At 48.3% G+C, this 17,050-nt stretch overlaps 1 protein-coding gene and 1 long non-coding RNA gene across 2 annotated transcripts in view; one reads left to right on the forward strand and one right to left on the reverse strand.

Annotated features, from left to right (window-relative positions):
* LOC134573219 (uncharacterized) overlaps positions 1–17,050 on the reverse strand; it is a 137,123-nt gene that overhangs the window by 91,241 nt on the left and 28,832 nt on the right. The gene's annotated exons all lie outside the window — the stretch shown is intronic.
* The window catches only part of CLPB (ClpB family mitochondrial disaggregase), a 476,081-nt gene that overhangs the window by 45,494 nt on the left and 413,537 nt on the right, over positions 1–17,050 (forward strand). Inside the window, exon 6 of the mRNA XM_063432786.1 lies at positions 1,979–2,076. Within this exon, the coding sequence (XP_063288856.1) occupies positions 1,979–2,076 (98 nt within the window). The remainder of the gene's footprint in view (positions 1–1,978; positions 2,077–17,050) is intronic.

A 17,050-nucleotide genomic window follows, 5' to 3' on the forward strand; every position in this document is an offset into this window, starting at 1 on the left:
CTGGTTTGTTTTCCTGGCACTATAGTTTCCTTTAATATAAATGTAGAAGTATGTCATGGAATTGGGTTAATGTAATAGATGATTTTCACTATTTTATTCAGTGGTGCAAAGTGACATTTCCCTTCATCCACACACTGACCTATAAATCCTGCCACTGATAACAGTTTGAACTACATGTCCCATAAGGCTCAGCGGGTGGGATTTAGGAGTAGGTTAGGATAGTATTCTCTGGATGGCTATCATGGCACACACTTGTTCCGTATTAAACTGTAGAGGCAGCTTGTTTTGTTGGAGTATTGCCGAATGCCCCCAGGGGATGTAAAAAGGTCAGTGTAGGATTTATATTTGGGAAGTGGCACTTTTTAAGGAGAAGCCATTTCACTCCAAGTGTAGCAGACACGCCGGCACTCTTTCCCTTTATGAAAGTGTGATCTTTTATTGCTTGTCGTCCCATAACCCGGATCGATCAGCCCTCACCAGTCAGGTTCTATCAATTATTGCTGCAATTAGTCAAGTCGTCACAGCCATTAACAGGGGGATTAAGCTAATATTGGCCTGCTGCATCGATTGCTTGTGAAAGAGCAGCATCGCTCTGTGCGGGGCCCTAGGCTGTCATCAGGCTGCGGACTGGGACAACATATCGGCACAATTACTGTTTAACTATCACTCTTGTCAGGCAGTCCCTGGCAAAGAGCAGCCGCTCACAGCTCCATGATCAATAGCCTTTATTTCATGGGCCCCATAAGCCTGGCCCGCTTTATGACTCCAGCAGAAGGGACTGGTTTAACCCTCTGTCTGCCAGTGTTTGATTTCTGTCTAAAAATACACTGCTAGTTGTACAGATTGACATGGCTTTTATCTAGCTGTCTCTAGGTATGAACAGATTTCTATGCCTTCTTGCTGTACTGTAAGCTCTGCAGTTACTGTGTTCTGGGCCTCTCGAGAGCTAAGCTAAGATCCATCTCTGAGAATTCACAGTTTTCTGAGATGCTGAAAGTTACCGCTCTGCGTCTTAAACATGTTAAATTAACAACCCGTCAAGGGGCTCCACCATATTCATTTGGCTCTTACCCCCTCTCCACCCAGCTGGCACCCCTTATTCCTAGCAGACTTCGGTGCTATATTCTCAGTTTATTGTATAATTGAATGTAAATTAGCTGTTTATATTTATAAAGCACGAACACACTGCAGTATAGAAAGAGAGAAGTATAGAAATAAGACGAATTTATGAAAAACTGCTCAGTAAAGCAGATACATTTACCTAGTCCTCGAGTGCGCTCTATAATGTGTGTATTTATATATAAATCATTATTTTCAACAAAAATAAGATAACTAGGTGCAGAGGGCGCATTGAGCGGGTAGCTGGGTGCAGAGGGCGCATTGAGCGAGTAGCTGGGTGCAGAGGGCGCATTGAGCGAGTAGCTGGGTGCAGAGGGCGCATTGAGCGGGTAGCTGGGTGCAGAGGGCGCATTGAGCGGGTAGCTGGGTGCAGAGGGCGCATTGAGCGGGTAGCTGGGTGCAGAGGGCGCATTGAGCGGGTAGCTGGGTGCAGAGGGCGCATTGAGCGGGTAGCTGGGTGCAGAGGGCGCGTTGAGCGGGTAGCTGGGTGCAGAGGGCGCGTTGAGCGGGTAGCTGGGGGCAGAGGGCGCGTTGAGCGGGTAGCTGGGGGCAGAGGGCGCGTTGAGCGGGTAGCTGGGGGCAGAGGGCGCGTTGAGCGGGTAGCTGGGGGCAGAGGGCGCGTTGAGCGGGTAGCTGGGGGCAGAGGGCGCGTTGAGCGGGTAGCTGGGGGCAGAGGGCGCGTTGAGCGGGTAGCTGAACGCAGAGGGCGCGTTGAGCAGGTAGACGGGTGCAGAGGGCGCATTGAGGGGGTAGACGGGTACAGAGTGGGTAGTTTAGTACAAATAATCATTGTGTAGGTTTATGTGTGAAGAGGATTTGTTGAAATCTGTATCTGATTGTTCTGACTTCTTTCTATTAGGTGCCAATCCTACACAGAAGAATGAAATGGGGCACGCTCCGCTGGACTATGCCCGGGAAGGGGAAGTGAAGAAACTGCTGAAGACCTGGGAGAGCAAGGTCAGTGATAGAAAGTGAGGGTTTATATAACAACAGTTGGAACCAATACCTCAAGTCGTATACTGTCTGCCCATTGTTTAAGGAACAGCCCAGGCTCCAGGACACCCCTCGCACCATAACTACTATAGTGCGCTGTAGTTGTTATGGTGCTTAGAGTGTTTTATTTAATGCTTTTGAAACTAGGGAAAAACATTTTTATTTTTTTAATACAAATATATTTTTTAATACAAATCCTTATTTTATTGCACTTGCACAGTGTGATTGACACACTGAGCATTATGGGATAAGCAAGTTGATTCCCAAGCTGCAGTTCCACTTATCATATAGGTTGAAATAAAATAAAACAGCCATGTTATGTCTGGTCATCGCACTAAAAAGTGAACCGTCTGTTGCGACTGGCAGAACACAGAGCATTCATGCGTTAGACCAGGCTTCCCCAAACTCCGGCCCTCCAGATGTTTCTGAACTACAACTCCCATGATTCTCAGCCTATTTCATTCATAGAATCATGGGAGTTGTAGTTCAGCAACATCTGGAGGGCCGGAGTTTGGGGAAGCCTGCGTTAGACATAGAAAGAGGATTTCGTCAACTTGTCTGCCTGCACAATATGAACAAAACTAATATCAGACTGCCGAATTAACAAAGTAGTTTCCTTTCTATGCCGTTGGATCGGCAGTTGTCTTTTCACTGTATCATAGTGCCCTGTGCGATGGGCATTTCCCTTACTCTGTATCTCTGTGCCCTGTGTGATGGGTACTGTCCTTTACTCTGTGTCCTGTGTGATGGGCATCTCCCTTACTCTGTATCTCTGTGCCCTGTGTGATGGGCACTGTTCTTACTCTGTATCTCAGTGCCCTGTGTGATGGGCACTGTCCTTACTCTGCATCTCTGTGCCCTGTGTGATGGGCACTGTCCTTACTCTGCATCTCTGTGCCCCGTGTGTGATGGGCACTGTCCTTACTCTGTATCTCTGTGCCCTGTGTGATGGGCACAGTCCTTACTCTGCATCTCTGTGCCCTGTGTGATGGGCACTGTCCTTACTCTGTATCTCTGTGCCCCGTGTGTGATGGGCACAGTCCTTACTCTGCATCTCTGTGCCCTGTGTGATGGGCACAGTCCTTACTCTGCATCTCTGTGCCCTGTGTGATGGGCACAGTCCTTACTCTGCATCTCTGTGCCCTGTGTGATGGGCACTGTCCTTACTCTGTATCTCTGTGCCCCGTGTGTGATGGGCACTGTCCTTACTCTGTATCTCAGTGCCCTGTGTGATGGGCACTGTCCTTACTCTGTATCTCTGTGCTCTGTGTGATGGACACTGTCCTTACTCTGTATCTCTGTGCCCTGTGTGATGGGCACTGTCCTTACTCTGCATCTCTGTGCCCTGTGTGATGGGCACTGTCCTTACTCTGCATCTCTGTGCCCTTTGTGATGGGCACTGTCCTTACTCTGTATCTCTGTGCCCTGTGTGATGGGCACAGTCCTTACTCTGCATCTCTGTGCCCTGTGTGATGGGCACTGTCCTTACTCTGTATCTCTGTGCCCCGTGTGTGATGGGCACTGTCCTTACTCTGTATCTCTGTGCCCTGTGTGATGGGCACAGTCCTTACTCTGCATCTCTGTGCCCTGTGTGATGGGCACTGTCCTTACTCTGTATCTCTGTGCCCCGTGTGTGATGGGCACTGTCCTTACTCTGTTTCTTGGTGCCCTGTGTGATGGGCACTGTCCTTACTCTGTATCTCAGTGCCCTGTGTGATGGGCACTGTCCTTACTCTGTATCTCTGTGCTCTGTGTGATGGGCACTGTCCTTACTCTGTATCTCTGTGCCCTGTGTGATGGGCACTGTCCTTACTCTGCATCTCTGTGCCCTGTGTGATGGGCACTGTCCTTACTCTGCATCTCTGTGCCCTGTGTGATGGGCACTGTCCTTACTCTGCATCTCTGTGCCCTGTGTGATGGGCACTGTCCTTACTCTGCATCTCTGTGCCCTGTGTGATGGGCACTGTCCTTACTCTGTATCTCTGTGCCCCATGTGTGATGGGCACTGTCCTTACTCTGCATCTCTGTGCCCTGTGTGATGGGCACTGTCCTTACTCTGTATCTCTGTGCCCTGTGTGATGGGCACTGTCCTTACTCTGTATCTCAGTGCTCTGTGTGATGGGCACTGTCCTTACTCTGTATCTCTGTGCCCCGTGTGTGATGGGCACTGTCCTTACTCTGTATCTCGGTGCTCTGTGTGATGGGCACTGTCCATACTCTGTATCTCTGTGCCCTGTGTGATGGGCACTGTCCTTACTCTGTATCTCTGTGCTCTGTGTGATGGGCACTGTCCATACTCTGTATCTCTGTGCCCTGTGTGATGGGCACTGTCCTTACTCTGTATCTCTGTGCCCCGTGTGTGATGGGCACTGTCCTTACTCTGTTTCTTGGTGCTCTGTGTGATGGGCACTGCCCATACTCTGTATCTCTGTGCCCTCTGTGTGATGGGCACTGTCCATACTCTGTATCTCGGTGCTCTGTGTGATGGGCACTGTCCTTACTCTGTATCTTGGTGTCCTGTGTGATGGGCACTGTCCATACTCTGTGCCCCGTGTGTGATGGGCACTGTCCTTACTCTGTTTCTTGGTGCCCCGTGTGTGATGGGCACTGTCCTTACTCTGTATCTCTGTGCCCCATGTGTGATGGGCACTGTCCATACTCTGTATCTCTGTGCCCTCTGTGTGATGGGCACTGTACATACTCTGTATCTCTGTGCCCTCTGTGTGATGGGCACTGTACATACTCTGTATCTCTGTGCCCTCTGTGTGATGGGCACTGTACATACTCTGTATCTCTGTGCCCTCTGTGTGATGGGCACCGTCCATACTCTGTATCTGTGTGTTCCACTGAATTTAGTAAAACTCTTCATCCATCCAGGCATCCCCCAGTTTGTATAAATGTTCTGGTGTTTGCAGGAGGAGCTGCCATTATACATATATTTGTGTCTGTCGTGGAAACAGATCTGCTTATAAAGTTGGATGTCACTGGTGCGTGTGATAAACTGCCAGCTAGGGGGGACAGGAGGCTGGCAGCCAGCGATTCTGTATCCGAACTCTTCTGGGACACACTAGAAATTTATGGCTCATTTTAATCAGACTCACAATGAATTGGCAGGAGTATTTAAACCCCAAACAGCACATAGATTTTATTTGCATCCTCCACTGACAGCTCAGGCACTTAGATTTGTTTTGTTGATTTTTTTTTTCCGCCCTGTAAATGCCGTTACACAGATGCCTGTTGACCTGATGAAGTGAATCTCTTTCCCTGACTTTTATCTTTCATTATGAGCCTGTTCCTCAAGCAATGTTATGTGATGAAAGCTTCTATTCTCCCCACGCTCATTGCACCTCATTGCAATGGAGAATGAAGGCTTCTTCACCTCGGACACTCCGGCTTCTTGCTTCTTGTTTTAGATTTTGGCCCCCACCTGTTACGTCTGGTCAAAGTTTGGTCCAGTAGTCGTGATGCCATGAGGGAATGTCACAGGGATGTGTGTCCCTGGTGATTTATTCCTGGAAGGCATTGCCCATTTATTGTTTCTTGTATTCAAAGTTTCTATCACCCACAGATACAAATGATACACACGGTTACATTGTGTTTCATGGTTTCTCATTGCTCCCTGTATAAGGGCTGTGAAATAAACTGTGTAAGGTATTGCGAATTCTGTGCTCAGACCAGAGCATCTCATACAACATAAATGTACCTTTGATCTATATTTTTCTTGAGAAATAACAAATGACTATAATGTGCTTAGCTCCTGCTTCCATATTTCCGCGTCCGTACAGCCCTGTGTAATATCACATTTATATATCTGGCACACTCAATTTTCATCAATAGAAACTTGTGTGAGGTTTCATTCATTTTTTTTTAGTTTTTTTTGTGTTCTTTTTTTTTTCTGAATTAAGTTAATTGTTGCAAAACACAACCTGCAAACCCTAACTAAAGTGAAAAATAAAATGAAAAAAATCCACCCAGTCAAAAGTAATATATGTGGCGAAAGTAACCTCCCTACTGGTTCTTGGAGGGGCCTGCTTGCCAGCTCCTTGCCCCAGGACTATGGCTCATGTATTAGACCGAGGTTCAGGACTGTGGAAAGGCTTTGTTCGTGCCTTCTCCCTTTTATGGTTCGGTATATTGGGCTTACCGAACAGTTGGACCACCCATAACAGGAGTGTGCAGCCCATTAACCTCCTTGACTTATGTTTAACTGCAACGTTCTAAGTGGTTAGTTGGGTGGCCGTCGTTCGTATGTGCGAGCATGTAGCTGCGGCCATCTTTAGCCGTAAACACATACAGCTGTGTTTGGTCGTCGAGTGCATGGAACTATAATCATACACTCGACGGCGCGAACACCAATGGGACTTCCATCTCTTCGTATGTTCGACTGGATTCACTTGAGAAGAGCGGCGTTCAGTGGAAACACACTCCCGAACAACAGATACAGACTAAGTATACATACGAATTGGTTGCATTCGTATTTCTGTTATATTGTGAACTACAGAACTAGACCGACCGCAAGCCCTGATTCTCTGGAACTGTTTTGGGACCATACGTGCGGTCGGTCAAACTAAGAATTCCATGGAAATCCTGAACCTCTGAACCGATCTGGGTGATTTTTAGATATGTTGGTCCCCCAGATAGGGGCTATCAGGAGATATGACTATATTGGGGTTTTCATGTGTTTTGGGTGTATTTCTAATATGTTATAAAAACGTGTGTTTTTGTGTCTGGAGATAATTGAGTTAATACAGTGCTTGACTCAATTATCTCCCAGGTGCAGAGGAGGGATTAATCTATTATGTCCTGGATCTGAGAGCCAATGTGATTGTGTATTTGTTTCTACTGTGGTTTACTCTCAGGTCCAGGAGGGAATGCCCCTTGCATGGGGACCTGCATATAAAGCCAGTTGTGGCTACCATTACACGAGTTCCTGCCTACCCTGAACATGGAGTCTCATCTCATGTGTGGGGGAATGGCTGTAGCGGAGAGCTGATTTCTCGCAGCTATTCTCCACTTTAGATCCAAGGGAGGCTCAGGAACAAGTCATTAGTAAATCCACAGCAGAGTTTCCAGCAGGTAAAAAGGTTCAGCGAAATCCCCACAGCACTCCCAATAACTGGACGACACACAGTTTCAGGAGTAGAACTGACAATCGTTTATTCCAAGGTTTCTTATAAAGCCTGCTCCCATGCAAGGGAGGGAACTACAGTAATTATGACAGTAACCAATACCATTCTTGTTACCTCCCACACATCTCCTCCCCTCAGAGTGAGTCATAATCCCCTTAAGTTGTACAGCACTTTACCCCAAACTTGGATGTACCCCTAAACCATCACATATCCTTATCCGCTAGGTAGCCCTGATCTGGGTGAATATAATATCCAAAATTCACCCAGATCGGACCAGGGGTTCGGGAGTTACAGGCAGGGGAAGTTTGACCGACCGCACACGAGTTGGTATCCGAAAAGGGTTCCACGAGAATGGGCCCTGCGGTCGGTCTCCGTTCGGCAGTTAAAACAGGCATTTATAATTGCCATCCACATTTACATTCACCTAGATAGTGATTCCCTCATTCGGTACTTTATTACTACCGAATGGGGATTCGTTATGTTTCTCCGTTCGGCAGTTACGGAGCTCTGGAGGTCTCAGCGGTGTTTGGTTGTTTGAGTGTCCGATTTGAGTTCCAGGCACTCGACGACCAAACACCGCTGGGATTTTCATGCGTAAGATGGCCGCCGCCACGTGTACGCATGCCGAATGGCGGCCACCCAGATACAATGCTAATGAGCCGGTTAACTTGCGGTTGGAAGGAATGTGAACTTTAATAGCCGGCACACTTCTCTCTGGGGTGGTCCCTCCGTTCGGTAGTTTCCATAAGTATATAGTACGGATGGAAACTACCGAATACCATACAATTCACATAATACACACACGAATAGCAATTTCAACATAGGGAAAACATATACAAACACAGTCACACCGGCATTTTGCAGGACAGGCTCACTGCATTCCGCTACACTGCTCCCCCTTGCCCACAAGCCGGCATACACAGTCTGATCCCACACGGATCGGCTTGGGGATGACCGGGGTGCTCACGGATCATTTCTCCAGATCAGTTTGTCGCGACAACCCGTCGGCGTTTCCATTTTGCTTACCCGGGCGGTATTGAATGTTAAAGTCAAAAGGCTGCAGCGCCAAACTCCAGCGCAGCAGCCTGGCATTGTCCCCAGCCACCCGGTTCAGCCAGACTAACGGGTTGTGATCCGTGAGCAGCGAAAAAGCCTGTCCGTACAAGTAGGGTTGCAATTTCTTCAAGGCCCACACCACAGCCAGGCATTCCTTCTCGATGGCGGCGTAGCTTACTTCCCGGGGTAAAAGTTTGCGACTGATGTAAGCCACGGGATGTTCTCCGCCATCGGCCCCGACTTGGCTCAATACTGCCCCCAATCCAAACATAGAAGCGTCTGTGTGAACAAGAAAACGTTTAGTTGGATTGGGAGCGGCCAAGACAGGGGCATTAACAAGTGCATCTTTCAAGTGTTGGAATGCCTGCTCACACTCCGGGGTCCAGGTTACTTGGCGGGGAAGGTTTTTACGTGTCAGGTCCGTGAGGGGTTTGGCCAGGGCACTATAATTGGGGACAAATTTCCGGTAATACCCTGCTGTCCCTAGGAAGGCTAACACCTGGGTTTTAGTTGTCTGGGTAGGCCACTGTGATACTGCCTCTACTTTGGCGGGTTCCGGCTTCTGCTTACCACAGCCCACTCTGTGGCCCAGGTACTGTACCTCGGCCATCCCAATACTACATTTAGCTGGTTTTAGGGTCAAACCAGCCTCCCGGATCCTGTCTAGAACCGCTCCTATATGGGCCAAGTGTTCCTGCCAGGTATCGCTAAATATGGCAATATCATCGAGATATGCGCAGGTATAGTCTTGGAACCCATCTAGGAGGCGGTCCACCATCCGCTGGAAGGTAGCCGGCGCGTTTTTCATCCCAAACGGCATGACCTTAAATTGGTACAGGCCGAATGGGGTGACAAAGGCGGACTTAGGGATGGCTTCCGGGGCTAAGGGAATCTGCCAATACCCTTTGCACAGATCAATCGTGGTAAGGTATTGTCCCCTGGCCATCCGGTCTAGTAATTCATCGATCCTAGGCATCGGGTATGCGTCGGATACGGTCTTCTCATTCAGTCTCCTGTAGTCCACGCAAAAGCGGGTCGTGCCGTCCCGCTTTGGTACGAGGACCACTGGAGATGCCCAGGGACTATCTGAGGGCTCAATCACTCCTAACTGTATCATCTCCTCAATCTCTTTGCGCATATTCTCCCGGACCGCTTCAGGGATGCGGTATGGGGTCTGGCGCATGGGAAGTTGACCGGGGGTGTCTACTCGGTGGGTGGCCAGAGGGGTGTATCCAGGTACATTAGAAAAGGTCTCCTGCTTTTCCTGCAGGAGTTGTTGTACCTCGATACGCTCCTGTGGGCTCAACCGATCCCCCAATACCACTGCTCCTAAATCCCCAGCCAGCTGTCCATCTTCTAACAGATCGGGGAGGGGTAGGCTGTCGCTCTCTTCAGAGGTGGGGGCGCAGATAGCTGTCACCTCCTCTGAACGCTCCTGGTAAGGCTTCAGCATGTTCACATGGATCATGCGTCGCCCCCCATTCCCTGCGCAGTGGCCAATTATATACGTGGTGTCACATCGTTGTTCTACCACTTTATAAGGGCCTTGCCAGGCGGCCTGTAGCTTATCGTGTCGGACAGGTTTTAAAATTAAAACTTTCTGTCCGACCTGAAAGCTGCGGTCCCTGGCGCCCCTATCGTACCAGGTGCGCTGACGCGTCTGAGCTGCCTGTAGGTTTTCCTTTACCGTCTTGGTGAGTGCTTCCAGGCGATCTCGGAGGGCCAACACATATGGTACAATAGGGGTACCGTCCACGCTACGGTCTCCCTCCCAGTGCTCTCTAATCAAGTCTAGGGGTCCCCTTACCCTCCTCCCAAACAGCAGTTCAAAGGGGGAAAATCCTGTAGATTCCTGCGGCACCTCCCTGTAAGCAAACAGTAAGTGCGGCAGGAATTTTTCCCAGTCTCGGTGAGTCTCGGCGAAGGTTCGGAGCATCTGTTTTAAGGTGCCATTGAACCGTTCGCAGAGCCCATTAGTCTGGGGGTGGTACGGAGCACTAATTATAGGCTTAATTTTGCAGAACTTCCAGAGTTGTTGGGTAACCTCTGCCGTGAACTGAGTGCCCTGATCCGAGATGATCTCCCTGGGTAACCCCATCCGGGAGAAAATCTGCATCAGCGCCTCAGCCACCGTCTCTGCATGTATATTCGTTAAAGCTACCGCCTCGGGGTAGCGAGTGGCATAGTCCACTACGGTCAGGATGTACCGTTTGCCCGAGGGGCTAGGTTTCCGGAAGGGGCCTACAATATCTACGGCAACCCTATGAAAGGGTTCTTCAATTATGGGTAGGGGGTGCAGCCTCGCCTTACGCTTATCCCCCCTCTTTCCCACCCTCTGGCACGTGTCGCAGGTATTACAGTACCTGCGTACCTCCTGGCTAATCCCTGGCCAGAAGAAACTTTGGGTCAATCGATATCTGGTACGGCTGACCCCCAAATGTCCGGATAGCGGAATATCGTGCGCTATCCGGAGTAATTCGGTTCGGTACCTCTGAGGTACCACCAGCTGCCTTGTAGCAATGGGGTCTGACCCATCTATCTGTTTACTTGTTTCCCGGTACAATAGCTGTCTGTCCCATACAAATCTTTCCCCCTCTGCCCCCGGTTGGATAGAGGTGACCTTGTCTCGGTATACCTGTAAGGTAGGGTCAGTGATTACCTCGGCTACAAACTCGTCAGGAGGGGCCCAAGGGATACAGTCTAGGGAAGGGGAGGAATTTCTTACCTGGACCTCCGGCAGTGCGTTGTTTTGTTGGGTGCGGGCCTGTTGCCTGGTGACTACTGGGTGTGCTTCTTCAGTAGTTTGTGGTTCAAATGCGGAGGTGAGTTTGCCCAGATCATTCCCCAGGACCACCTCAGCAGGTAATTGCGGCATTAGTCCCACTTCCACATTCCCGAACCCCGCACCCCAATGCAAATGTACCCTGGCTGTGTCTAGCCGATACACGGCTCCCCCTGCAACCCTGACAGCCACAGTCTTATTCAGCTTGGCCTTGTCCGAAACCAAATGGCTTTGCACCAGGGTGATAGTGGCTCCCGAGTCTCGGAGCCCCTGCATAGGCTTCCCTTCCAGATATACGGTCTGCCTATGGTGCTGGCGGTTATCCGCATGTGCCTGTAAGGGGTTGGCCTCATGCAGCACTTCCCACTGTTCCACAGTCGTGACTGGAACGGCAGAGCTGTAGGGAAGTGGTACCTCGTCCTGGTAATGATGTGCTGCTGCTCTTGGTGGTGGTGGTGGAGGCCCTGGTCGGATCCAGGTGTTGCGTTCCCTGGACTGCGGACAATCTCGCTGGTAATGTCCCCACCTCTGGCATCGGTGGCATTGCACAGAAGCAGGTGTGCGGTATCTCTGCTGCGCTGGTGCTGGTGGAGGAAGGGGTCTTGGTGGGGGTTGAGGGTTAGGAGAAAATGAATTTACCCCTAGTGGCCGCATGGCCGGTTTGGTACCCACTGCCTTGGTTTGTCTGCGAGCATCCATAAAGTCATCTGCCTTTTTGGCAGCCTCGGTGAGGGTGGTGGGGTTACGATCCCTCACCCATTCCTGTAGTTCTGAGGATATACCCTCATAAAACTGCTCCAACAGCAGCATTTGTAACAAGTCCTCCATGGACCTCGCTTTACTCGACTGCATCCACCCAAGAGCTGCCCTTTCTAGTCGGCAAGCCCACTCTGCATGTGAATCTTTGTCCACCTTTTTCAATTCCCTGAAACGTCTCCGGTATGCCTCTGCTGTTATTGCATACCGGGCCAGGATAATCTCTTTCACCCGGTTATAGTTCCTAATTTCCACATCTGGTACAGTGCGGTAGGCTTCCGCTGCCCTTCCTGACAGCCGTCCTGCTAATATGGGTACCCACTCTTCCCTTGGTATGTTATGCAGTGTACACAGTCTCTCAAAGTCCTGGAGGAAGGCATCTATATCCTCCTCTGCTTCCACATACGTTTTAAAAGCTTGATAGGGAATTTTGGGCTTACCCTCTTGTGCCACAGCTCCTGCTGTACTTCTTTCTGGTGTTTGTGGTCTCCTATTTCTCTTCACAAACTCCTGCACCTCTGTCATGGTTTTAGAGATGATCTCTGTGGGTGGGTTTTCCCCATAAAAGGCCAGTCTGTATTGTAACTGCCTTTGGAACTCCTCCTGTTCTGTTTCAGGTCTTTGTTCCGTGGCCTGGACCTCCTCTGCTCTGTATTCTGCCATTACTTCGGTGATAAGCGTTGCTTTGGATTTGCTGCTGGCAGAAACACCTTTCGCTTCCAGAAGGTCTTTCAATGTGGTTCTTTTTAGCGTAGAAAGGTCAATCTCCATTAATCCTTGTTCCTCTGTGAGTCTGGATCCCAGCGCTGCCAACCAATGTAGCGGAGAGCTGATTTCTCGCAGCTATTCTCCACTTTAGATCCAAGGGAGGCTCAGGAACAAGTCATTAGTAAATCCACAGCAGAGTTTCCAGCAGGTAAAAAGGTTCAGCGAAATCCCCACAGCACTCCCAATAACTGGACGACACACAGTTTCAGGAGTAGAACTGACAATCGTTTATTCCAAGGTTTCTTATAAAGCCTGCTCCCATGCAAGGGAGGGAACTACAGTAATTATGACAGTAACCAATACCATTCTTGTTACCTCCCACACATCTCCTCCCCTCAGAGTGAGTCATAATCCCCTTAAGTTGTACAGCACTTTACCCCAAACTTGGATGTACCCCTAAACCATCACATATCCTTAATATCAGGGTACCGCTAGGTAGCCCTGATCTGGGTGAATATAATATCCAAAATTCACCCAGATCGGACCAGGGGTTCGGGAGTTACAGGCAGGGGAAGTTTGACCGACCGCACACGAGTTGGTATCCGAAAAGGGTTCCACGAGAATGGGCCCTGCGGTCGGTCTCCGTTCGGCAGTTAAAACAGGCATTTATAATTGCCATCCACATTTACATTCACCTAGATAGTGATTCCCTCATTCGGTACTTTATTACTACCGAATGGGGATTCGTTATGTTTCTCCGTTCGGCAGTTACGGAGCTCTGGAGGTCTCAGCGGTGTTTGGTTGTTTGAGTGTCCGATTTGAGTTCCAGGCACTCGACGACCAAACACCGCTGGGATTTTCATGCGTAAGATGGCCGCCGCCACGTGTACGCATGCCGAATGGCGGCCACCCAGATACAATGCTAATGAGCCGGTTAACTTGCGGTTGGAAGGAATGTGAACTTTAATAGCCGGCACACTTCTCTCTGGGGTGGTCCCTCCGTTCGGTAGTTTCCATAAGTATATAGTACGGATGGAAACTACCGAATACCATACAATTCACATAATACACACACGAATAGCAATTTCAACATAGGGAAAACATATACAAACACAGTCACACCGGCATTTTGCAGGACAGGCTCACTGCATTCCGCTACAATGGCTGTATCTACTCTGGAGATTGCTATATCACTATCCTTCCCTCACTATCCTCACTTGCTCTTTTAAGAGCATATTGCTACACTCTCTTGGGGGAGAGGTCTACCCTCTGGAAGCTGGATCCTGGTCTTGGGTCCAGGGTGGGTAGAGGACAGCGAGACCCCAACCAAGCTGTAACGCTGGAAGTTGGGACTACAGTGCTGATGGTGTCTGGTGCGGTGCTTGTGGTACTCGGTAAGCACTAGGAAGCAGCGATTGGCAGAAGCACCCAGTCGGTGTGTCAGGTGGTTCGCCACAGTATATACAGTGAGGGAAAAAAGTATTTGATCCCCTTCTGATTTTTAATGTTTGTCCACTGACAAAGAAATGATCAGTCTATAATGTTAATGGTATATTTTAACAGTGAGAGACAGAATAAAAAAATAAAAAAATAAAAGTTATAAACGGATTTGCATGTCAATGACTGAAATAAGTATTTGATCCCCTATCAATCAGCAAGATTTCTGGCTCTTGGGTGTCTTATACAGGGAACGAGCTGAGATTAGGAGCACTCATGAAGGGAGTGCAACTAATCTCAGCTCGTTACCTGTATAAAAGACACCTGTCCACAGAAGCAATCAATCAGATTCCAAACTCTCCGCCATGGCCAAGACCAAAGAGCTGTCCAAGGATGTAAGGGGATTATAGACCTACACAAGACTGGAATGGGCTACAAGACCATCGCCAAGCCGCTTGGTGAGAAGGTGACAATAGTTGGTGCGATTTTTCGCAAGTTGGTGCTCCATGCAAGATCTCTCCTCATGGAGTTTCAGTGATCATGAGAATGGTGCGGAATCAGCCCAGAACTACACGGGAGGATCTTGTTCATTATCTCAAAGCAGCTGGGACCATTGTCACCAAGAAAACAATTGGTAACACACTACGCTGTGAAGGACTGAAATCCTGCAGCACCCGCAAGGTTCCCCTGCTCAAGAAAGCACATGTACAGGCCCATCTGAAGTTTGCCAATGAACCTCTGAATGATACAGGGGAGTACTGGGTGAAAGTGTTGTGGTCAGATGAGACCTAAATCGAGCTCTTTGGCATCAACTCAACTCGCTGTGTTTGGAGGAGGAGGAATGCTGCCTATGACCCCAAGAACACAGTCAAACATGGAGGTGGAAACATTATGCTGTTGGGGTGTTTTTCTGTTAAAGGGACAGGACAACTGCACCGCATCAAAGGGACAATGGACAGGTCCATGTACCGTCAAATCTTGGGTTAGAACCTCCTTCCCTCAGCCATGGCATTGAAAATGGGTCGTGGACGGGTATTTTAGCATGACACTGACCCAAAACACACAGCCAAAGCAACAATGGAGTGGCTCAAAAAGAAGCACATTAACGTCCTGGAGTGGCCTAGCCAGTCTCCAGACCTTAATCCCATAGAAAATCTGTGGAGGGAACTGAAGGTTCGAGTTGCCAAATGTCAGCCTCGAATAGTTAATGACTTGGAGAGGATCTGCTAAGAGGAGTGGGACAAAAACCCTCCTGAGATGTGTGCAAACCTGGTGGCCAACTACAAGAAACATCTGACCTCTGTGATTGCCAACAAGGGTTTTGCCACCAAGTACTAAGTTGAAGAGGTGAAATACTTATTTCACTCATTGACATACAAATCAATTTATAACTTTTTTGACATGCGTTTTATGGATCTTACCACATTGTATCCTGAAGGCAGAACTTTTCATACAGTCTTCAAGAATATTTCTTTCAAAGTAGGTTCAGATTTGTAAAGAAAACGGGTAGTAAATCCTTATACAGATACTCTATTGGGTAATAAAACTACAGTCACAAAGAAAAAATATTCATATCAGCAATTCTCCAAAAACGCCAAAGGCAGCACTTTTCATACAATGAGAAACTTCCCATTCATTTTATTCAATATAATTAAACAAAATTAAAAACATATCAGTGTTCGTATCAGGCGCAGTCTTACGCCGTCCAGACTGAGTCTCGTGATGCGCAGTGTGCACACAATGAATAGAGAGCAGATCCACAGTGCAATCCGTGAACATGCAATAAAACACCAATCAAAATATAAATGAGCAAAGAATATCAATCCCAGGACTCCTTCCTTGAGCAAGCTTCCTCAGGCGCGATGCCAGCAAGGGAAAAGATAGTGTGCAGTGCGCACTGACGACATGTACATTTTACACTGGATTATATTTGGCAATCCTGAACATGGCTCCGCCTTGGCAAAGTCATGTGCCGGGATGTAACTAACCCCTGGCATATAAGTGCAAGTATCCAGACTCCTATTATCATGACCACTTCAACATTCAAACTAATGGAATATCCACACGGCATTCTAACTCATGGAATATCCACACTGCATTCTAACTAATGGAATATTCACACTGCATTCTAACTCATGGAATATCCACACTGCATTCTAACTCATGGAATATCCACACGGCCTTCTAACTCATGGAATATCCACACGGCCTTCTAACTCATGGAATATCCACACGGCCTTCTAACTCATGGAATATCCACACGGCCTTCTAACTCATGGAATATCCACACGGCCTTCTAACTCATGGAATATCCACACGGCCTTCTAACTCATGGAATATCCACACGGCCTTCTAACTCATGGAATATCCACACGGCCTTCTAACTCATGGAATATCCACACGGCCTTCTAACTCATGGAATATCCACACGGCCTTCTAACTCATGGAATATCCACACGGCCTTCTAACTCATGGAATATCCACACGGCATTCTAACTCATGGAATATCCACACTCCGCTTCCCTTTCCGACTATGTATACATTAAGCTTAGTGAGTGAAGTGTCCCATAAAGGATTAAATATATTGACCCCTGTTATAATGCCCTGTAATATTAGCATTAGCCAGCGGTAATATTTATAGTTGAGTTAATCCAAGGGAGAATAAAGCAGACCGTACACAAGGCTAAACTAGGATATGAAGTACAGACAAAATGTTACTTTGTACAATATAACATTCCCAGAGATATCGGGTTATCAAACCGAGAGTTTATTGAAAAGCTGTGTTGGGTAATGATACACTACATGTTTTGTGCACTAGATTTCCCATGATGCTCAGGGATATGGGCTGAATGTTAAGCTCCCCCTGATCTCCTTCCTCTTGGCCAGCTACAGACCCCCGAAACACACGTCACAACATAACAAACTGCCACACAATGCAATAAACCCTCCGGTCTGTCCCCAGACATCTGATATTAACCACCTCACTACCCAGAACATTTTCAATAAAGAAATATTAGCATGACATTATTTGAAGCAAGGGCTGCTTAGCTAGCATATAAACCTATCATAG

Source organism: Pelobates fuscus, chromosome 1 (assembly GCF_036172605.1).
Source record: "Pelobates fuscus isolate aPelFus1 chromosome 1, aPelFus1.pri, whole genome shotgun sequence".
NCBI classification, from domain to species: domain Eukaryota; kingdom Metazoa; phylum Chordata; class Amphibia; order Anura; family Pelobatidae; genus Pelobates; species Pelobates fuscus.